This window comes from Vombatus ursinus, unplaced genomic scaffold (genome assembly GCF_900497805.2).
Source record: "Vombatus ursinus unplaced genomic scaffold, bare-nosed wombat genome assembly UNPS02014779.1, whole genome shotgun sequence".
Taxonomy (NCBI): Eukaryota; Metazoa; Chordata; class Mammalia; order Diprotodontia; family Vombatidae; genus Vombatus; species Vombatus ursinus.
The window spans coordinates 48,298,115-48,322,128 of record NW_020954557.1 but is presented as its reverse complement, the minus strand read 5'-3'; the positions used below and the strand labels follow the sequence as shown (position 1 = coordinate 48,322,128).

General features: G+C 40.0%; 1 protein-coding gene across 4 annotated transcripts in view; it reads left to right on the top strand.

Annotated features, from left to right (window-relative positions):
* Nucleotides 1-13,055, top strand: part of NOSTRIN (nitric oxide synthase trafficking) — an 88,921-nt gene extending 75,866 nt beyond the window's left edge. For all 4 annotated transcript variants that reach the window (XM_027865943.1, XM_027865942.1, XM_027865944.1 and 1 more), the window contains one exon: nucleotides 12,455-13,055. In XM_027865943.1, the coding sequence (XP_027721744.1) occupies nucleotides 12,455-12,591 (137 nt within the window). In that variant the 3' untranslated portion in view covers nucleotides 12,592-13,055. The remainder of the gene's footprint in view (nucleotides 1-12,454) is intronic.
* Nucleotides 13,056-24,014: the final 10,959 nt, after the last annotated feature.

Here is a 24,014-nt window from a genome sequence, read left to right as displayed (position 1 = left end):
CTCTAACGCAATAAAACTCAGAGACTTCTCAAGGAAGCAAAATTTACTCTTTATTACAATCTCGCGAGAAGGGGCGTCTACTCCTCCAGTTCACTACCAGCAGGAGAGAGGCAAGGCACCAAGGACAAAGCAAAATTATATACCCTATTGCAAATAAGCCCCCCTACCCACCACTGCCCCTTAGTTCCCATTGGCTGGGATGCAGAGCTCACATTCTAAGCACGAAAATCTTCCCTGGAGACAAAAAGCAAGGAAACAGGGTATAGCCAGTCAAAATGTATATGTCCTTATTTGGCAAACTTAATACTGATATGGCAGTAAGGGGGGGGGGGCGGATTCCACAGGTTTGAGTAATTTTCAGGAAAAAAAAACTTAGGACTGTTGATCTCTTTCTTTGTTCTCTGGAGCCTGCCTCCAGTTTCCAGACAGCCTCCCTTTCACCACCCTGAGAAGTCTTCACAAAGTCTACACCCCACTCAATCCCTCCTCTTATTTCATAGTGTCTGAAGACTTCTCACACCGTTGTCGATACATTTCCTCAATCAATCTATCTACCCCCTTTTACATTGCATTTTGTATTCCCTTCTTATATATTTGCCCATTTCCTTCCCCATTCTCAACTCCTTCTTCTTGATTTATTATAATCTCCCCTTGTTCCTTCAAAACTCACAACTTGAGTGATATTAGTTAAAACAACTTCATGATCCATGTATCCTACCCAAGATATAAGAAATGCTGTGATTTTCCTAACCCACCATAAGAAATTGTCTCTGAACCCCGTTTAGTGCAGTATACATGATTGGAGAACTATGACTCTTATCTGAATTCAAAAAGAGCTAAGGATCTTGTCATATTTGGCATGTCACATGTCCCTGCCTTTTCCTTTTGTAGTTGGTTTCTCTGATCAGAGCAAGCCGTCAGTAAAAGACATGGGCACAATGTAAGTATGTGAGATCTTGCTATTTTGATCTGAATTTGTAGTCTGTTTAGTGCAGTATAAAATCTGTTCAGAAGATACATTTGCATCCCAGGATTAATGACACCTAATGTACATTGACCATGATTTTTTTGTAGGGACTCAGACATTGAAAGTGATTGAGAATAGTAACCATATCCCACAGTGTACGATTAAGCCAAGCCTCATATACAATTAAAGAGTCTGTAGACCTGCCACATACAAATATATATCCTGCCGGAGCACACAATGAATTTAACCTAGTCCATTATCATCTATCTTCATACAACAGGTGGAGAGATTCAATTTCCCATAAACCCCACCTTCTTCAGCCAGCAAATAATCTAATTAATCTGTTGAGGATATGTATATATATATATATGGGGGTTCTATACCCCTAACTACCATCCTGGACCCAAGCAGCTGGACCAGATGTCTTAATTATTCCATCAGGGGGCCAAGTGTCTCCCCATTCATTAGCATCACCTGCACTGGTCAGGGAGGTGTCAACACTCCTACTTCTGTACAAAACTTTACTCCTAAGAAACCTCCCATCTACCCCGACAAAAAGAAAGCTTTGGTCGGACAAGCCCAATGTAACAATTCCCTGTCCGATCTGTTGGTAAATGGGTGTAGAGCTGTCCCAGTTTTGTGGGGTCCTTCCATTCAAGGGGTTGGTGCTTTAGCTAGTGTCTGGAACTTGGCCGATTCCAGGTCCAAGGGGTGAGGCATTGTGGTCTCAGACAGAGGTTGGCACGCAGCCTGAGCAGTCATCTGGAAATGGAGGGCACTAAGCCTAGAGGAGACAAATCTGGCAAGGAGATTAAGCAGACAAGGGTCAAAAAAAAGTAGGTGCAAATAGGGAACGTTCCCTTAAAACAAGTGGTACAAGTCAAGAGACCAGCAGAGACATTTAAAATCCCTCTCCTGACAGGGGTCTTTACCTGTACAGTGACCATAAAGCTTGTCTCCCAAGCAAGGGAAATAATTCCCCATTGAGAAACAAGGTGTTGAGATCCCATAAAGTAGTGGCCAGTACAAAAGGGGTGGCAAAGACCTCTAAGTTAGTTACATTAGGGAGGGGGTTTCTTACAAAAACTGCCTTAAACAAAAGAGGCTCCTAACTTTAACCTCACAACTGAATAGATACTCAATTTTGTTCCACAAACTTGTTTATCGTTTTCTAATTATACTTCAGAAACTGAATCTTTTACATATGATAAATTCAAACACTAATTTTACTCTTACTTAGGCCATGGGATGACTACAAATTCAGATCAAAATAGCAAGATCTCACATACTTACATTGTGCCCATGTCTTTTACTGACCGCTTGCTCTGATCAGAGAAACCTACTACAAAAGGAAAAGGCAGGGACATGTGACATGCCAAATATGACAAGATCCTTAGCTCTTTTTGAATTCAGATAAGAGTCGTAGTTTTCCAATCATGTAGTATCAATTCCACATCATAGGCAGACTCAGGAATAGTCAGGTGGGAAATATTCCTTCTCAAAGGAACATAATGGGGAAACTGAGCCAGGAGGATCCCATCCTAGATTGACACTAAGATTGTCCTCTTAGCTTTTTCCCAAATGCAGACCTCCACCAGTTAACAGTACAGCATCACATTCCCTCTGAGTAACTTGTGACATTTCTCTCAGATACTGATTTATTGCAGACAACTATATCCAAATTCAAATTCAAAACAAAATTATAGTCCCAAGAGCCTTTTACCTCAAACAGCAAGTTTCACTAATCACAGCTTAAAGCCAGATACAATTAATTTTACTCCCATGGAGTTGCAATAAGCAGGACTCACATACATAAGAGATTTCACTTAACATCTTTCCTTCTCAAATTTAAACTTGTCCTGGTATAAAAGTCAATCATTAGAAATCATTTCTATACACTTGCTAAATCTCAGCAAGCTAAGTTCATTGTTCAGGAACTCCATAACCCAAACAAGTTCTTGCCTCAGGGCAGATGACCTTGCCCACACAGATGGTTTCCAGGGACCTTGGCAAGTTTACAAAATAAGGGGAATTACTCTGTACCCCAGAGAGGGGCGAATCTTGGTGCCCCTGCTTGCTGACCCTCATATCCCAAGGAGGACTGTTTTGAATGGGCAGAGCCAAGCTGGATAAGGCTTTTACCCAATTCCTTCCTTTTTCACACAGTAATCAATTAACAATTCTAGGTTTTCACATTAAAACAGTAACTTCAAATAACTTAGTTAACAATCTTATAACTTTCATAAATGATAAGACAAATTGTTTTAGCTATAACCCCTTCTTTAATTACAGGTAAAGGTAGAAATACCTGGTTTTCTAAATAGCAGTTATCAAACATTATGATACAGGGCTAGCAAGACTGACAAAGTAATATAACTGGTTTTACACAATTTTTCCACCATCCTTTAGTTCCTTTAAGTTCACACTTTAATAACATCCAAATTATGAAAGGCTACTTGACATAACTGATACAAAAGTTTACCAAATTGCAATAATATTAGGTGTTTAAAACTTGAAACAAATGCATTACCAATCAGGTGACTCCAGTTCTGTTGAATGCATTTCCAAATTTCCTTACATAGAAAATCGGGCATCTCTTCACCATTGGCATTGTATACTGGTCAGATCTAATTAAGGAACTAATAATAATAGTTATTAACATTTTTTTTTTTAGTATCTGCCCTCTGCCAGGCATTGTGTTAGGCACCTTCCAATCATATGAAATAAACTGAAATAGTGCCACTTCTAACATATGCCATAAGCATTCTGCAGTCATCATTCTTCCTTTTTTTTTCCATAATAACCAAACACATGTACCACTCCCTGTGCATATTTAGAATCTGTATATATATTCCCCTCCTTACCTTTCAACAATTTTAGGGCTTGGTTTAAAGCGTAAAGTTCGCAGGTTTGAGCTGACCAAATCTTAGGCAAGTTTCCTGCTTCAACTAAAGAATTTTTATCCCCATCTACAATAGCAAATCCATTTTGTCCTTTTTCCTTCCACCACCTGGGAGGATCCATCTATAAACAGATTTACTCTTCCAGGAATCGGAGACTCCTGAAGGTCTTCCCTTACTTTAGTTTGATTCAGGCAACAATGTTCAATATTACTGGATTGCCCTGGGTTGGCACTCAAAAAGGAGGCAGGGTTAACATTATGAATCCAGAAGCTTAGATAAAAAATGCTACTGGATGCCTCTGCCCTCCTCTTATTTGTGCCAAAACTCCAAGGGCTACTCCCTTATCTACATTTACAAACAAATGAAATGGTTTCTCCAAGCATGGTAAAGCTAACACAGGGGGAGAGACTAAAATTCTTTTCAATTGCTCAAAGCTTTATTACTTTCCTCATCCCAATCTATGGGATCTGGTCCCTCATTCAATAAATGTTTATATAAAGATTTAGTGAGAATTTCATAGGAATCAATCCAGTTTCTACAATATCCTACCAATACAAGAAACTTATGGACTTCCCTCTTAGTCCTAGATCTGGGTCCCTTCTACCCTAACTGGATCTAATTTCTTACTTCCTTCACTAATTAAATGTCCCAAATACTTAACTTCCTTTTCCACAAATTGTAATAAATTTTAAAACAACCCATTATCAACTAAAATGGATGTACTACCAAGTCACTTTTGTACAGAAAATCATTCATCTTATCATTAATATGTTGAGACTATAACTTTAAACCACCATATTTTTATACTTTAGTTAAGATTTTAAATAAAAATCTGCTATCATAGTCTTATAACCAAATACACCTCACTAGGTATTTAACAGTTTTCAAATTATCTCATCTTTATCACTAAAAGACCCACTGTAGGTCAAGAGTTACCTTAACACTATTTCTACCTCATAATGGTCCCTCAGATTTTACAATCTAAGAGTTTTAGAAATACAATACAATTTAGAAATACAGTAATAACTTAAACAATAAACTTCAGATAACATCAATTGCATTTCCATATTATCACATATAGAAATGATTGCTCTTATTACTCTTATTACACTTTTAACTTTTAACATTAACTGATAATGCCACATCTCATAACAACCATTATTATTTTTTTTATACAACAGTAAACTTAAATCCAATCAGATCTGAATTTATAATCACTAATGACAAAAATTGAAAAACATTTTTGTTTTAAATCCAATACTCTTGGCCTTTTAAAAGGAAATATTTTCCGCAAATTTATATATTCCCTTAAAAAGACACGTGATGACAATTCCTGCTCTAAATTCTCTTTTTCTTTCTTGTCTTTCCCTTCACATTCAAAAACTTGGCCAGAGTTAGAATGTAAAGAGAGAGAGAGAGAATTTTCTCTCTTTCTCCCTCCCATCCACCTGCTCCTCTGAGGCTGCTGTAATTAGGGAGGGAGAGGGGGAGAGAAAGAAAGGAAACATTTTTCCAAGCAATAAATCCAGCTGCAGCTCTTAGAAGCTGTGTTGCTGCAAAGGGTGTCAGATTACACATGGACACTCACTCATACTACACAGAGACACAAACACAGACAGAAACAAAGCCATAAACAAATCCTGTTTACATTTCCTTGTCCTTTTATGTTTTAATAGTGCACTCAATTACTCAATCTGTTCCCTATATTTTTGGTAATTCATCTCAATCGCTAAACCCAGCCTTAAGGGGCTATCTTCTGGTATACCTTCTTTCTGTTCTGTGGTGCCGGGTTTGAACTGCTCCTTACCCATTTCAAAAATTTATTTGAAGGCTGTCGCCGGACCCTCCCAGGTCAGTGACCTACGAATTTCAGGACCTCACCTCAGGCCCTCAGGACCTCACCTTAGGCCCTTCTGGAGGGGTCACCCCTTCCAGCAGGAGAGAGGCAAGGCACAAAGGACAAAGCAAAATTATATACCCTATCGCAAATAAGCCCCCCTACCCACCACTGCCCCTTTGTTCCCATTAGCTGGGAGGCAGGGCTCACATTCCAAGCACGAAAATCTTCCCCGGAGACAAAAAAACCAAGGAAACAGGGCATAGCCAGTCAAAATGTATACGTTCTTATTTGGCAAACTTAATACTGATAGGGCAGTAAGGGGGGACCGGATTCCACAGGTTTGAGTAATTTTCAGGAAAACAAAACTTAGGCCTGTTGATCTCTTTCTTTGTTCTCTGGAGACAGTCTCCCTTTCACCACCCTGAAAAGTCTTCACAAAGTCTATACCCCACTCAGGCAGGGGTGGCAGCTTGACTAATGAACACACACCTCTCATTGTGGACAGGAAAAAATAAATAATACACCCCTGTAGAATGACTGATTGTTGACTAACAAGGAGCAGTCATAAAGAAAACAATAACCAGTCTTGGAGTCAGAAAACTTGACTTCAGTCCTAGCTCTGACACTTAGCAGGATTGAGACTTCAGGCAACAGAGTTAACTTCTTGGAGTCTCAGTTTCCTCATCTGTAAAATGGAGATAAGACTTTCACCACCTGTCTCAAGAAGTTGCTGTGAAGAAACTATTTTGCAAGACATAAAGTGTTATATAAATGTGAGACCTCATTATTAAAAGGCTTCTTCTTACCACAAGACATAGGAAAATGCAGAAGCTAAAGAATGAGTAGCCTAATAAAGTCTATTAATTTAACTCAACAAACATTTATTAAGCTTCCATGATGTACCAGGTACTATGTGAATGGGTAGGAATGTGAAGAGAAAACTAAATTATCCGGGCCTTTGAGAAAATTGTATGTATCCACACATGTACATATATGCATACCATATAACATATAAACATACACATCTTTACATGTGGCATGATTATACCTAATATGTAGAATATATTATATAATGATAGAAAATTAAATTATTTTAAATTATTCTGAATTAAAGTTTAGATTTAATATATTTGTATAATTTAAATATATATTAGATTTAATGTTTTAATTAATTAAATTAATAAATCTAATCAATAAAATTAATTTATTAAATAGATTTAATAACAGGTTTAGATTTCATATTAAAATATAATTATGAATACATATATATTTTAATAAACATTTTAAAAATTAGTCTGTCCCTCAGACAGCTAGGTGGCATAGTGGATAGAGTGCTTGACCTAGAGTCAGGAAGACCTGAGTTCAAAAGTGACCTCAGACATATGGGCAAGCCATTTAACATCTGTATAACTCAGTTTACTTAGCTGTAAAATGGGGATACCTTCCTATGTTGTTGTGAGGACCAAATGAGATAATATTTGTAAAGTACTTAGCATAATGCATGGCACATAGCAAGCGTTTTATAAATGCTTGTTCCTTCCTCTGACTACCTCTTCTCCCCCTCCCACCCTGACTATCTGCATGATGTAGCAAAACAAATTCCCACGTTAGCCATATCTGAAAATTAGTTTCTTCATTTTAAATTTACTTCTCTGTCCAGAGGTGAGTGGCAGGTTTGGACTCATGATTTATTATTTATTATTGCTGTGACCAAAGTTCTAAAATGTTTCCAAGAATTTTTTTTCTATAGTGTTATTGTTGTGGTCTGAGAGGTTGAGACCCCTCAAAGACTGAAGTACAGGACGGGGTTGTCTGGAATGAATTCACAGACTCAAGCATTCTTTAAGTCAAGGTGGCAAAGATTTATTGTTACGCTTTTCAGCGGGCAAGAATTCTTAATGAACCTGCAAGAGACTGAGGATGGAGCTAGGGTTTATATGGAAAAGGGCATGGGAAAGGAATGCCAGGGACACTGATGAGGTAATCTAAAGGTGCAGGTGTCTTTGGGAGCTATGGATGGGAAAGTACAGGGAGTATACCGGACAGGGAGGGAGATGACAGAGGTATCGATCTTGGGAGTCTGGCAGGGGGAAGAGTACTTGGGCTGACCAAGGACATAACTCCTTGGGCTGGGTAAGGCACCCCTCTCCCTCTGTCTTTATGAGAGAATGCTCTGCAACAAGGGAAAGCTTTCTCACAAGACAGGAACTTACTAAGGAGTTGGGAGGCTTCCAGAGACATGATCTGAGGGCTGGGGCCTGAGCAGCCCAGCACTCTCTCACCCAGCTTTGTGTAGCTGCACCAGGGAGAGAGGTAAGGGTCGTGCTGGGGCTCACACATGAATAACTGCTAGGCACAGTGTCCTTGGGCTGGGGAGTGGTTGTCAGAGGCAGTGTTTCTGAGGCTAGGAAGAAAATTGGGGTCCAAGTACAAACACAAGCACCCAGCACCCCATCATTATCACTGCATACATTGTTCTCCTAGTTCTGTGCACCTTGCTCTACATCAGGTCATAAAGGTCTTCCTATAGGGTTTCCTCCTAAATTGTCCATTTTATCAGTTCTTTTTTCAGTCATTTCAGTTGTCAGACTCTTCATGACTCCATCTGGGTTTTTCTTGGCAAAGATACTGGCATGGGTTTGCCATTTTCTTCTCCAGCTCATTTTACAGATGAGGAAACTGAAGCAAACAGGGTTAAGTGACTTGGTCAGGGTCACACAGCTAGATATGTAGCCCTATCATTTCTTATGGCACAATAATATTTCATTGCATTCAAGCCATTCCCCAATAGAAAGAGACCCTTTTAGTTTCCAGTAGCTGGGCACCAGGAAAAGAGCTGCTCTAAATATATGTGTACCTAAAGATCTTTTTCCTCTGTCTTTGATTTCTCTAGGGGACTGGCCGAGTTAGATAAAGCTAGGCCAAAGTATATGCACAGTTTGGTCACTTTCTTGGCATCTTTCCAAATTGCTTTTCAGACAGAACCAGGAGATCATTGTACACAGTAACAGAAATACTGTAATGATGATCAATTGGGAAAGACAACTCAAATCAATACAATGATCAAAGACAATTCCAAAGGACCCATTATGAAAAATGCTATCTGCCTCCAGAGAGAGAACCAATGAACTCTAAGTGCAGATTGAAGCAGATTTTTTTCACTTTATTTTTCTTGTCCCCCCTCCCCAACACGGCTAATATAGAAATATGTTTTGTGTGATTTCACATGTATAATTAATTGCCTTCTCAATGGGTAGGGGAGGAATGGGAAGGAGGGAGTAGATTTGGAACTCAATTTTTTTTAAATGTTAAAAAATAAATAATACATTTTGAAAGAAACAAATACAAATTGCTTCCCAGAATGGCTGGACCAAATTCTAGTTCCATCAACAGTGTATTTGTGTCCATGCACTCCCTCCAATGTTTGTCTAAATACAATCTACTATGGAATAATTAAAAATTAGTGAGGTAAGTGTCTTATCAGTTCTGTTTGCTTTAACTAGTTACTCTAAAGAAGTGATTTTTGGGGGCAACTAGGTGGAGCAGTGGATAGAGAACCAGCCTTGGAGTCGGGAGGACCTGAGCTCAAATCCAGGCTCAGGCACTTACTAGCTGTGTGACCCTGTGCAAGTCACTTACCCCCATTGCCTAGCCCCACCCCCCCAAAAAAGAAGTCATTTTAATTTTGTGTTTCATTGAAAGCTATCTAACTTTTAGTTGTTTAATAGTTATATTTTTATATGTAGCCCAACATCCCTCCAAAGCTATACCCTAGTTCAGGGGTGAGGAACCTGCCACCTCAAGGCCATATGTGGCCCTCTAGGTTCTCAAGTGCGGCCCTTTGACTGAATCCAAACTTCACAGAACAAATCCCCTTAATAAAAGGATTTGCTCTGTAAAACTTGGACTCAGTCAAAAGGCTACACCCAAGGACCTAGAAGGCCACATGTGGCTTCAAGGCCGGAGGTTCCCCACCCCTGCCCTAGTTCAAAGTACTCTTAATATCAACATGTCTTCTAAACAATAATTCATGAGCTCATGTCCAATGTTCCCCTTTTCTGGATCAAAATAAATTACACATTAATTCAAAGCAACAGGCAGTTAAACAGGATAGTAATCAATAAAAAGCACTTATTAAGACCTATTACATGCAAGGTTCTATAGTAGGTGCTGGACATACAAAACCAGAAAGAAATAATCCTTCCTTTTGCCCTGGTGTACCATCCTCTATCTCTGGAATGTTCCATACAGCCATTTCTGGCCAGACCTATTCTGCAGTGTCCAAAGACCTCTCCGTCTCCCCATTCTCATCTGGGCTGGAAAAAGGACTCATTTTGATTTTTTTCTTGGATTTCCTGACCAAGACCTCATATGGTCCACTTCCTATGTCTGTGTGGAAGAGTTGTGAAGTAGAGTTTGTCTATGCTTTGTGCTTCTCCGCCATCTTTTCATGCCATACTGTTGTTGGGAAAAGGAAAACTCCTCCCCCTACAACTCATACTCCTAGATTGTGTTCAAGCTAGATACACAAGTTCCCAAAGTAGGCAATGCCACCCCCTGGGGGGTGTTGGACCAATCCAGAGGGGCAGCAGTAGCCTCCAGTGCAACTGGGGGGCATTGAATCAAAATAAGGGGGCGGTGAAAGCATAAGGAAAGAAGAGAAGATAAGAAAAATTTGAAAAACTGTTTGTACATGTTTCACCCATGGTATAACAATTAAAGTCATAGTGATTACATTATTTTCCAAATAAACACACAAAATGCAAGTTATAACAGATCAGTGGTCAAGTCCACTGACAAGTCTTAAATAGCAAGTGTTGGCAGGCAAGTGTGTCATGCATTGTTGGGAAGTCCACCAGGCATTGGCAAGAATATGTGCATGTAATGATTCTATATGGTTACACAACGCAATATTGCATCATCAAAATTTCAATGCAGGAAAAATTCCACAAATTTACAATAAATTATTAAATTTAAGATGCATCATTTAAAAAAAATATTAAAAAAATTTTTTGAAACGACTCAAATTAAAAGAACCGTTAAAGGGTTAGAGTACATTTCCATAGGGGTGCTGAGTAAAATTATTTTTTTGAAAAGGGGGCAGTAGGCCAAATAAGTATAAGAACCTCTGAGCTAGAATGAACATCTCTCTGCTTCTGAAGCTGATGCTAGGCTGCCTCTCTGCTGACCTGCTGCTATCTGCTCCTTCCCAGTAGAGCTGCTAAGTTGCTTCTCTGCTGAGCAGAGCTATATCTAGGAGGAGACAATCAGAGATTTTCCTCAGGGCACCAAAATTCAGGGGGTACAGATAGCACTAGGACTCCAACAGGAAGAAAGAGCTTAGCTCCTGATTAACAAGAATCATTAATTAAAACAGGAAACTAAAAGCACTCCCTCTTCCCAGTGGGCATATCTCTCATAAGCGAACTCTTCCCTAATCTGGCCCCTCTCTCAGTAAGGGCTTTCTAACAACAACTCTTGTCCTAGGATCTCCACTCACAAGGTAGTTTGGATCTTGTGTCCTGAAGTCCAAGTTCTTTCCCTGAGGTCTTCTTTTCATTAAAAAGTAGACTTGAAGGTGCTTTTCATGCTGTTTGCCCAAGGTCATCTTCTGGTGTCCACCAAAGGTGGCAGGATTGCCAACTCTTCAATTCAGCTGCTACCACCTGTTGCTTCTCTGCCACTAGGCTGCTTCTTCCCAACAGGGAATATTTATACCTCTTAAGAGAGCCAGTCTATGTCGCTAACAAGTTTCGCTTTTTTATGAGTCAGGTCCACAGCTGTACTCAGCCAGCACAACAGTCTTTGAGGTCAAGTCTATTTTTTGACAGTCTTGTTGTTCAGTCGTGTCTGGCTCTTTGTGACCCTATTTGGGGTTTTCTTGGCAAAGATAATGGAGTGCTTTGCCATTTCCTTCTCCAGCTCATTTTACAGATGCGGAAACTGAGGCAAACAATGACTTGCCCAGAGTCACACAGCTAGTAAGTGTCTGAGGGCAGATTTAACTCAGGAAGATGAGTCTTCCTGACTCCAGACCTGGCACTCTGTGCACTATGGCGCCACCTAGCTGCCCCTTTGACAGTCTTACTCCTCCATGTATTTGGGTTGGGGAGTCAGTAAATTTTTTGCAGTTCCATCATGCCCTGTAGTAGCTAGCACCAGGACCACAATGATTACCCTAGGTTTTCATTTAGCAATAACAGTGATGAAGTGGAGTTAGCAACCCTTGCCTTGCATCCCTGTGGCTATGCTCAGACCCTCCTTACACGAGAAAGCACTACAGGTTGTAACCTTACCGGCAACTAGGTGGACTCAGGGTCAGTGTGACTTGAATTCAAATCTTGCCTAAGATACTTACTATTTGATCCTGGGCAAGTCACTTAATGTCTCTTATCCTCAGGTTTTTCCTTTTCTTTTTTAAATCTGTAATACAGGGATATTAGCACCCAGTTCCCAGGATTGTTGTAAAGGAAATCTGCAAACTATATAAAGCTATTGCATATTAGCCATTGTTAATATTAATAAATATGATATAAACTACAATGTAACAGAATGGGATATTTTGGTTTTAAAACAAACTATTTTGATGTATTTAGGGATACAGAAAAAAGATTCAATCCAGTTACTGCCTCGCTCCCTCCCATCATTATCCCTTTAAAAGGTTTAAGGAAGCAGGCACAGTGTCCCAGACTTCCAAATAGCTGTGGCACACTTATTGTCTAATTTCATGCATTTTCTCAACAGGAGACATCGTGACTATATATGAGAAGCAAAATGAAGGCTGGTGGTTTGGATCCTTGAAAGGAAAAAAGGGCCATTTTCCTTCTGCGTATGTGGAAGAGGTGCCTTCAAACGACCCAAAGTCATCTTCTGAGGCGTAGGGTTCGAATGTGAATGTGCCCCTCCATACATTTAACTGACAGAGGAAGCTATCTTTGGAAATGGACAACTCTTTTCAGGTTTTCACAGTGCTTTGAAGTTTTGATGATCTTTCTTGAAACACGTAATAATCATAATTTCAGAATGGACAGTGGGAATCAAAGAACATCAGAGCTCCACCTTGGACATCAGCTCATTCAGACTCCTCATTTTGCAAAAAGTTACACAATTTGCCTCTGATTTCAGGGCCATTCTAGTGTCAGAGGCAGGACTTGTCGCTCTAGGTCTCAGGCATCAGGACAAAGAAAGACAAAGAAAGAAAGGATATTATATGAATAGGATCAGATTTAGAGCTGGGAGGGAGAGTAGAACAAAACCCCCTCATTTTGGTGATGAGGAAACTAAAGGCCAGAGAGATTAAGTGACTGATGAAGAAAGGAAGGAAGGAAGCATTTACTAAGTACCTACTATGTGCCAGGTACAATGCTAAATAGCATCTCATTTGATCCTTACGACAACCCTGGAAGGTAGGCGCTACTATTATTATTATTAAATTATCCCCACTTTATAGGTGAGGAAACTGAGGCAAACAGAGGTTAAGTGACTTGTCCAAAGTCACACTGCTACTAAGTATCAAAGGCTGGATTTGAACTCAGATCTTCCTGACCTCAGGCCCAGTTCTTTATTCACTGTACTATTCGCCTAGCTCCAAGGTCACAAAGATGCTTAAGAAACAGCTGGGATTAGAAACACAGTCCTCTACCTCTGGTACACTGCTACTCCAATCCAACAAACGTTTATTAAGGGTCTACTCCTGACAGTTGTCTTTTCTAAGGCAACTAGGCAGTGCTGTGGATAGAGTATCAGACCTGGAGTCAGGAAGACTCATTTTTACGAATTCAAATCCTGCCTCAGACACTTACTAGTTGTGTGACCCTGGGCAAGTCACTTAACCCTGTATGCTTCAGTTTCTCATCTGCAAAAGGAGCTGGAGAAGGAAATGGTAAACTCCTCCAATATCTCTGCCAAGAAAATGGGGTCATGAAGAGTCAGACACAAATGAAAAACGACTAAACAACAAATTTTTCATTCTGTGCAAAGTGCTAGCAATCCAAGATCTCTGTCCATAGGGACTGTGTAATGAAAAAAATAAAGAGCTTCATCAGGCAGCCCCTATTACAGAGAGAGTTGGGGCCCCGAGAAGAGAAAAGTTAGTAGGCCGCAGCTGTTCCTGAAGCCTACAGATTGAATGGTGATAATTCATCTAGACACCTTAGAAAATGACCAAAGGCTAAAGATTCACTCCCACAGAGCGAAGGCCAACAGTGCAGATGTAAAGGTATAGGGGGTTCTGCCCTGCTGCCATGTAGGGAGGCCTTCCTTTGAGAATGCTTCAGATGCTACTTTGGAGTGGAGCAAGTGATAAAGAATCTGTATCACTCCACATTCCACCCTATACCATTTTCCTACCTTTTTTTTGATTTTTTTTTTCTCTTCTCCTTCTAAACCTATGAGGAGAAAATTTTAAGGTAAGGCTCACACATTAACTGTACTCCATGGTATTATACTCATACAATGGGATATAAATAGCACAATGATACAGATATAAAAGCTGAAGAGGCCCAGGCTATATTTGCTAGGCGAGGTATAGCTTATAACCTAACAGAAAAGAGCAGAAAGTTTAATTTCAACCTTGACAACGCAGTAGGGGAAGCCTTTTGCACTTGGAATATTATCTAAGTAATAGGTCATTAGCCTCTGTGGGACAAGAGATTTTGAATCCATATTTCTTTTTTATCTTATTGCTTTCTATCAAGACATGATATGTAAAAAGGACTGTAACAATTGAATGTAGTCCACAAATGAACCATTTCATAAAGTAGAAAGCGATTAGGCTGTCTGGACCTTGAGACTATCTTTGGGGATAATCTGCAAAGAAAAAAAAAAAGACATCCTTTTCATTGGCAAACCTATTTTCCTTTGTGAAAATGTTGCTGACTTTTGTATTTTGGAACTTTTTTTTGGCAATCCTTTGTTCATCTATGATTTATTATGAAAAATATTTCCAAGCAAAAGTGCTCTTTAAGCCAAAGAAAAGACACATCTGGTCAGCAATAAAGAATTGTTTATTATCTGCCCAGTCGGTTAGAATGGTTCCTGAGAGGATAATCAGGCGGTATCAATGACTAAAGATTGTAGTGAAGACAGCTCTATCCATTTGGTAAAATACTAATAAGCAAGGATGATGAAGAATTAATATATACTCTGTGCTTCTATACAGAATAAAATGATTTTTAAAAATATTAATGGTTTTAAACTATTAATTGAGTTTTCATAATGTGCTCCATTAAGCAGTTCATTAAGCCATGAATTTTTCAGCTCAGTAACAGCCTGAAATATGAACACTATAGAACAGAGCTAGGATTCCATTGTCCACTTTATAAAGATTGTCTCCATTTTGTCTCTGACCTCCTACAGTCAAAGTCATTTCAGCCCTCATTCTATCAATCAGAAATCTACTCACTGGCAATTCCCTGCATCTACAATAACTCATAAACATAAAAATGGTGTAAAGCAAACTTCAAGAAACTAAAGTGCCTTCTGCATCATCAAAGATTAAAATATATTCTGGATAGTTTTCGTGTTGTGTGTATTTTATTGCCTCCTAATTCTCTGAAATTGGGATACAGATTCATTGTGGCAAAAAAAAAAAAAAGAAAAAACCCTCTTCTCTCAAAATCATGGTGGCTAAAAAGGTGATCAGATTAGTGGGGACAAGGAACGGTCAAGTGTCCGTAAAATTCAAATAAGTTATTGTCCTATGTGACCATGGTCCTCTGAGTGTATCCTGGAGGTTAGGATTTGGGAATGTGATAATTCCTGATGGGGTGGTGACAGAGAGCAGGATTTGTGAAGAATGCAGTATTTTTTTAGATGTCCTGGGCTGGGTGGAGCTGAAGAAAACCCAACCTATATTAATAAAAGATGAATGGACTACAAGAATCAACCTATTTCAAAAGTATTAAGAACACAGAAAAGAGAACTAATAGAACCAGGGTGGGCTCATGGAATGGCACTAGAAAAGGGAAATTGGGGTAAAGCCCATGAATTTAGGGATGTGGCCCTGAGGGGGGCAATCTTCTGTTCTGATCCATGGGCAGCAAATGCCACCTGCCAGTTACTCATGGCAAGTGACGATGCCAACTCACCTGGGGGAGCCTAACCCTAATATTTCTCCAAGACTTATGTGTTGTTACTCTGATGTGGGATTATTATTTATCAGAACACCATCTTGTCCTCTACCTCTTAACCATGTGGTGTGACAAAGAGTTATGGCAGCTAGGTGATAACAGCGGATAAAGCATAGGACTTGGAGTCAGGAGGACTCGAGTTTGAATCCTACCTCAGATACTCCTTAGCTGAATGACCGTGGGCAAATCACTTAACCTCACTGTGCCTCAGTTTCCTCATCACTAAAATGGAGACAATAATAGTACCAACCTCACAAGGTTATTGTGAGGAATAAGTGAGTTAGCATATGTAAAGTGCTTTGCAAACCTTAACACATTACACAAATGTTAGCTAATACTATTATGATGATGATTTACTGAAACAAATGATAGGAGTAGACTCTGTCAAACTTGAATTTGAGTCTCTGTAAAAGCAATATACTTTCCATTCTTACATTTCTTTCTGAGATTATAATGGGGATATCAATTTTATTTTTTTTGGAGGCAGTCAGGGTAGATGTTGTATGTTCTATATTGGAGTTTTCCAGCTTTCTTAGAATAATAACATTATAATTATTATTAACTCATTAAATAAAGCTTTAAGTTTTACAACACACTTTTTTCACAATGACCCTGTGAAGGGAGGTAGTACAAGTACTATGCCCATTTTATAGATGGGGAAAGTAAGACTCAGAGACTTGCCCAGTGTCACAGAAAGCTGGTACTTGTCAGAACAGGTCCTGACTCTAAGGACATTGCTCCTTAGTCTCTGCCACAGTGGCTTTTCCCCTTTATCTCATTTACTCTTGTTTACTTGTTAACATTTACTCATTAATTTTCCTCTCTAATGACTCCTTCCCTCCTGCCTATAAATGAATTCATGTCAACCACATCCAAAACAAAATAGTCCTCACCTGCTATTCCTTCCTTGAACTGGACTATACTTCTTCTCTTCATGGCTACACTTTTAAAAAGTCTACACTCTCCATCCTTGTCTTAACTTCCTCACCACCCACTTCTAGGATTTCATATTCTGGGCTAATCCATGATTCAGGCTCAGGATTAGAATGCAATGAAACAGTTGTAGACCATAAAATGCAATAAAAAAACAACTTTGCTCAAAGTGATTAACATAATTCCTAAAGTTTAAAAGGTTACTCAATCAACTAATCCTTTCCCTCTCCACTTTTATTAAGGCAATTAACAAGGCTGGGTCAGAAAACCATCGCCTCACAGGGTATTTTGCCAAAACTTGGACACCCAACTCCCCGTGGGGCTGGCCTTTTATGCTGCATTCTCTCTCAGAAGAATGAGGGACTTTGTCAACTTTCTGGACTCTCTCGTCCTCAGAGAGGAAGCCTGAGATAATTATTTGTAAAGTGCTTAGCCCAGTGCCTGGCACATAGCAGGTACTATATAAAAGCTACTCCCTTTCTCTTCTCCCCACTCAAAAAAAAAACAAAAACAAATGATGATTCCTACAATGGTGTCCCTACCTTTTTAAGTGGAAAGCAGCCCAGCCAACGTAAAATAAGTACTCTTCCTACCACACCTCATAACCTGGCCCCCAGTTCCACGACTCCACTGAAAGCTGCTGACTTTCATGGGTCCCCATTGACCTTCTAATTGTCAAATTCATGGTTTCTTCCAAGTCCTCATCCTTGACCTTTCCTCAGCATTTTGTCATGTGGGCCACTGCTTCTTTCTGATTCTCTCCTTTAGTTTCTGTGATGTTTCTTTTTCCTTCTCTTCTGGCTCTTTTTGCACCCTTCCTCCTCTCACACCCAAAATGTAGGAATTGTCCAAGGTCCTGTCCTAGATGCTTCTCTGACCAAACTTCGGTCCTAGACTCTCTTCTCTCCATATTCCCCTCTCATAGTTTTAATTACCACTTCTACGTGGATGCCTTTCAAATAAAATATCAGAAACTTTCATGGTACAATGGGTCTAGGTGCACTTAAGAGAATTTTTTTTTAACTTCTCTTTACTCCTTTTCCTACTCTCATACCCATAGTAGCTTGGTGAACTCTTATTTTTTTCTTTTTTTTTGGTGAGGCAATTGGGGTTAAGTGACTTGCCCAAGGTCACACAGCTAGTCAATGCCAAGTGTCTGAGGCCAAATTTGAACTCAGGTCCTCCTGACTCCAAGGCCAGAGCTTTATCCACTCTGCCATCTAGTTGCTTCCAGTGAACTCTTTTCAATGGTACTCAACTAGTACACTCAGACCACATACCATTTGAAAGAATATAACAACAACAATAATAATAACTAACATTTATATAGTGCTTACTGTGCCAGGCACTGTGCTAAGCACTTTACAATTATTATCTCATTTGATACTTACAACAGCTCTGGGAGGTAGGTGCTATTATTACCCCCATTTTACAGATGAGGAACATGAGCATACAGAGGTTGAGTGACTTGCTGGGCATCTGAGGCTAGATTTGAACTCACATCTTCCAGACTCCAGGCCCAGAGCCCTATCCACAGTGCCACCTAGCAGCCTCAGGGAAATATGACAAAGGTCATATAGGAAATATGAAGGGAAATAGAAAGGGAAATATGACAAATACCACGAACCGAAGTTCTATTGAAAGGAAGAAATGAAAGCAAAAAAACCCTAAACCTTCAAATGAGCTACTATTTTCGAAATATTATGCTTTGCTAAGTTGCCTAGTCACTTAGAAGTCACCCCATGTTGATTCTTTCTTCTATCAGTCTCCCCCAGGTGGCCTCAAGTTTTATTCTCTCATGCTCTCTGCTGGTCAAATTCCCTACCATACCTCATTGCTTCCTGGAGAAGGCTTGTGGACTGTTCTTTGCTGCTCTCCATTGCCCTAATTCATAAGATCACAGATGTAAAGCTAGAAAAAACCTCAAAGGCCATCTAGTCTGACCGCTTCATCTTAGAAACGAGAAAATTGAGTCTTAGAGAGAGATTAAGTGAACTTCCCAAGGTCACAAAACCACTAAGATCAATGGCGGGATCTGCACCCAAGTCTTCCTTATTCTCTATCTAGCCCTTTGTGTATTACACTGTCCCCTGTGGTGTCTCTCTTTTAAGTTCATAATTGTACCCAGAAACTTTCTCGATTTTTCCTTTTTTTTGTTTTGGTCCAGAGCACAACTATCCGTTCGTTGATTTCATCAAGTATTAAGCGCCTTCTATATACTGAGCACCATGCTAGGTTTTGAGGGATGTAAGACAGGATTCCCTCCATTATTTCTCTCGTACGGCCTTAGTGTTTGCAACCAAAAGGGGGGGAAAGTGCCTGTCTAGTAGAAGGGACAACTCTTCCTGATTAGCCCCAGGCAAGATACCCTTTTACCCAAGGTCAAAGTGTTCTTGATTCAAAAGCTATCCACTCGTCCAGAAAGTTGACAAAGTCCCTCATTCTTCTGTATTATCTCTCTTGCACACTTCGGGAGGTTTATTCAAATTATCTGAATCTGTCCACAACTGCTACAATTTACTTTGGGTTTTTAACGGTTCTCAAGGCATACATGCCATCAAAGCTAATAACATTTTTCCTAATAAGTTCTGTGGGAGAAACACAGAAAATTCTATTGCCAGCTACACAAGTATTCATGATGATAACGATCCTGAAAGCGTAACACTGATGTTGGTGATCTCATCAGCTCCCATAGGTTCAATTATCATTGAGATGTTGTTAGGGCAGCTAGGTGGCACAGTGGATAGAGCGCTGGGCCTCATCTTCCTGAGTTCAAATCAGCCTTAGACACTTACTGTGTGACCTTGGGCAAGTCACGTAACCCTGTTGGCCTCTTCTATAAAATGAGCTGGAGAAGGACATGGCAAAGCACTCTAGCATCTATGCCAAGAAAACCCCAAAGGGGGTCACGAAGAGACATGACTGAAAGAACTGAGCAACAACATTGGTGATCTCATCAGCTCTCAAAGGTTCAATTATCACTGAGAGGCAGATGACTCTAGAATCCATATATCCAGATCCAATCCCTCTCCTAAACTCCAGTTCGGAATCGCCAATGGCCTGGGGGATATCTCCATTTGGATAACTGGTAAACTTATTTTAAACTCACCACGTTCAAAATGGAATGACATTCCCTCCTAAACCCACTCTTCCTCCTACCTTTCGTATTTAGGTGGCAGAGGGCACCATCTGGGGAGTCACGATCATCCTCCACTCTTTCTTCTCCCTCATGCCTCCTGTATCCAATGGTCACTAAACCTTGCCAACTATCTTACCACCACATCTTTTGCATTGGTCCTTTTCTCCCCACTCATGTGGCTACCACCCTCGTTCAGGCTCCCATCACTTTTTACTTGGACCATCGCAATGACCTCCCATTGGTATCCCTGCTTCTAATCTCTCCTCTCTTGAAACCATTCTCTACCTAACTGCCAAAATAATCTTCCTAAAGCAAAGGTCTGATCATTATGTACTTCCTCGAAACTTTCAGTAGCTCCCTATTGCCTTTTAGATAAAATAGAAGCTCGGTTTGGCAGGTAAAGCCTTTACCAGTTTGGCTCTGGTACATCTTTTCAGAACTATTTCACATCTGCTGTGGGACTCTGGGCAAGTCACTTAACCCCAATTGCCACACACACACACACACACACAAAAACATATCCCAGAATTATTTCACATCATTCTCCTTCCGGCACTAGGCATTCCATCCAAACTGGCCTATGTGCCGCTCCTGTAACTTGGCATTCCATCTTCCACCTCCATGAGCTGCCCAGGCAGGGGTGGGCAACCTGCAGCCCCGAGGTCACGTGTGGCCCTCTAGGTCGTCAAGTGTGGTCCTTTGACTGAGTCCAAGTTTTACAGAACAAACCAGGGTTTGTTCGGGGCTGCAGGTTCCCCAACCGTGGGAGGCTAACCCCTGATTGTGAAATGCACTCTTTCCTTTCCTCTTTTAGAAACCCTCTCTTCCTTCGAGACTCAGCCCATGTACCACCTCCTAACAGAATCCTTTCCTGGTCTCCTTAACTACTGATGTTCTTTCTCTTCTTTTTTTTTTCTTTTTTAGGCAATTGGGGTTAGGTGACTTGCCCAGGGTCACACAGCTAGTAAGTGTCAAGTGTTTGGTCTGAGGCCAGATTTGAACTCAGGTCCTTCTGACTTCAGGGCCAGTGCTCTATCTACTGCGCCACCTAGCTGCCCCTCCTTCTCTTCTTAAACAATCTTTTATCTACGTATCATCGGTTTATGGGTTCAGCTCCTTCTGGGCAAGAACTGCTTGTCATTTGTCTTTTTACTCCCAGCACCTAGCACAGTGCCTTGCAACACAGCAGGGCCCTAATAAATCCTCGTGTAATAGATTGAAAAGAATCTAAGTTCTCTGAGGCTTGGAATCTACAAATAATAGTTGGATAATTTTAAAAATGCCACTGCCTTGTGTCAGAACTAAGAGCCACATTACAGGCTAACTTTGTTAGTCAGCCTTTTAGTGGTTAAGTTATATTTGGGGGGATGCGACATGACCCATGGTATAAATGAATGAATCTAAAAATGCCATGTTAAAATGGTATTTGTTTTTTTAAAAAATACTCTAAATAATAGTCTCACTCTTTAAAATTCTGTAAAATGTTTATATTTTACAGTTTGTAGTATTCTAAACAAATTTCAAGTATCATGAGTAAAATCTTAATTCCTAATTTCCAACAAGAAATATTTCTTTTTTTAATTAATTTATTTTTAGTTTTCAACATTCACTTCCACAAGATTTTGAGTTCCAAATTTTCTCCCCATCTCGTCCCTCCCCCAACCCCAAGACAGCATGCATTCTGAATACCCCTTCCCCTGATCTGCCCTCCCTTCTCTCTCCCCCCTCCTCTTATCCCCTTCCACTTTTATTTTCCTGTGGGGCAGGATAGATTTCTATACCTCATTGCCTGTGTATCTTATATTTCCCAGTTGCATGTGAAAACAATGTTTTCTAATGTTTGTTTTTTAAAATTTTGGGTTCCAAATTTTCTCCCTTCCTCCCTCCCCACTCACCCTCATTGAGAAGGCAAGCAACTCAATACAGGTTATATTTGTGCAGTCATGCAAAACACTTTCATAGCAGTCATGCTGTGGAAAACTAACTATATTTCCCTTCATCCTATCCTGCCCGCTGTTTATTCCATTCTCTTTTTACTCTGTCCTTCCTCAGAAGTGTTTGCTTCTGATAATCCCTTCCCCTAATCTGCCCTCCCCTCTATCAATCCCCCCTCCCTCCTCCTCTTATCCCCTTCCTATTTTCCTGTAGGGTAACATAGCTTTCCATACTCAATTGAGTGTATATGTTATTCCTTCCTTAAGCCAAATCCGATGAGAATAAGATTTACTCTTTCCCTCTCACCTTCCCCCACTTTCCCTCCACTGTAAAAGCCTTTTCTCAACAAGAAATATTTCAATTAACATTTAAGAATCCATCTAGCAGTAAAACACTGCACTGGGCTCCTCCGCCAGTTGTGCTTCTAAATAGCTATTGGGAAAATTGTTCTCTCTGGGCCACAGTTTCCTCATCTGTAAAACGAAGTGGTTGGATTAGAGGATGATCTTTAAGCCCCTACTAGTTCTACAATTTCTATCTCTTCAAATTTAATTTATTGAATGACTGACCTACCGAGAGACAAGGCATGAGGATGACAGTGGCCACACTAAGGGAAAAAGATCCCCGGGATCTTGGCAGAGCCTCCATCACCCTGCACTAAGAGCAGTGCACCAATCAGAAATCTGCATGATCTTCACATATGGACGGTAGATTCCATGCTAGAAGACAGCCTTTAAGGCAACATTTTGCTCTAAAAAGTCAAACACTTTTTTTATAGTCAACAAACAATAAATATGGTGGGATCCTGTATTCTCCACACTTTTTAGTTAATTGAGTGATTATAGCCTTCTGTAGACTAGCATTGGAAAAACCCCCTGTTCTGTTCTTACATTTTCATCTCAGAACACTTAAGACATAGGTAGATTGTTCTCACAAAGGTTTCATAAAGATTAGAAAGTAGGCCTTGGGGTTGGTTGCTACATCTAATCCAATCCAACAATCCTTTACTAAGTACCTATTACGTGCAATGCCCTGTGCTAGAAGGGAAGGGGAGGCAGGGAAAGAGGTATATAAAGACAAAGTTAAAAATAGACATCGATTTCAAGGGAGCTTAAACCTTCTGGAAGGATGCAATTTAAAAACAGATAAATATATACAATATAATTTGAGGAAGAGGAAGGACTAACAACTGATCAGAAAAGGTTTCTTTCAGGATATTTAAGGTTTAGCACTTTAGTTGATAAAAATATGGTCTGTCAGGTTTTGGTAGGTTTTCATTTGAGCCTTGATGCAACCTAGAAGGCAGCATGATGCAGTGCAGAGTGCTGGCTCTGGAATCAGAGGTTATAGGTTCAAATCCCACCTCTGAACTGTCACTTGGACAAATCACTTAAATTTCCCTGGGTCTCAATTTCTTCATCTGTTAAATGAGGTACCTAAAGGTGCCTTCTGGCTTTAGATCTATGATGCCAGTAATTCTAAGAGGTAAAGATGAAAAGGGGAATCACAGGCATGGAGGCTGGAGATGATAGAATGATGAACTCAGGAAACATTAAGTAGGTCTGTTTGGCTGGTTTGGTTGTTGTGAGGATTAAATGAGATAATATTTGCAAAACACTTTGTACAGTGCCTGAAACATAGTAGACTCTTAATCAATACTTCTTTCTTTCCTTCTTTCCAATTTCCCCTTCCAATTACCAATTTCTCAGGCTTGAAGTTGCTATCTTAACCACTAGAATCTCTGCAACTTTTTGGATCTACTATTTAGAGCTTCTTTCCCTACTCTGAAAAACCAAACAAAAAAAAAACCAACCCACAATTCAAGTCAATTGGGATATGCCACTATTACACAAGAGGGGAAAGAGGGGCATTATGTCAAGAAAAGTCTCATATCTTCAGGGGATACCTGAATGTCAAAGTAGGGAAATACACTACAAAGACCAATCAGAGTCAGAAAGGTTCCCCCAAACACTACTTTGGGCCAAGAATCAAGATAGGAATTATAAAACTTCTCAGTGTCATGGCTACAACTATCCAGTTGTTTAGAATGAAGCTTAGCAAAGAGGGAGAGTAGGCACAACTCTGTGGGATTGTTTCTTATAGGATATTACAGAGCCAAAATTCTGAACTCATCTAGTCTATTCATTACAGGGAATAGTGCTAATGC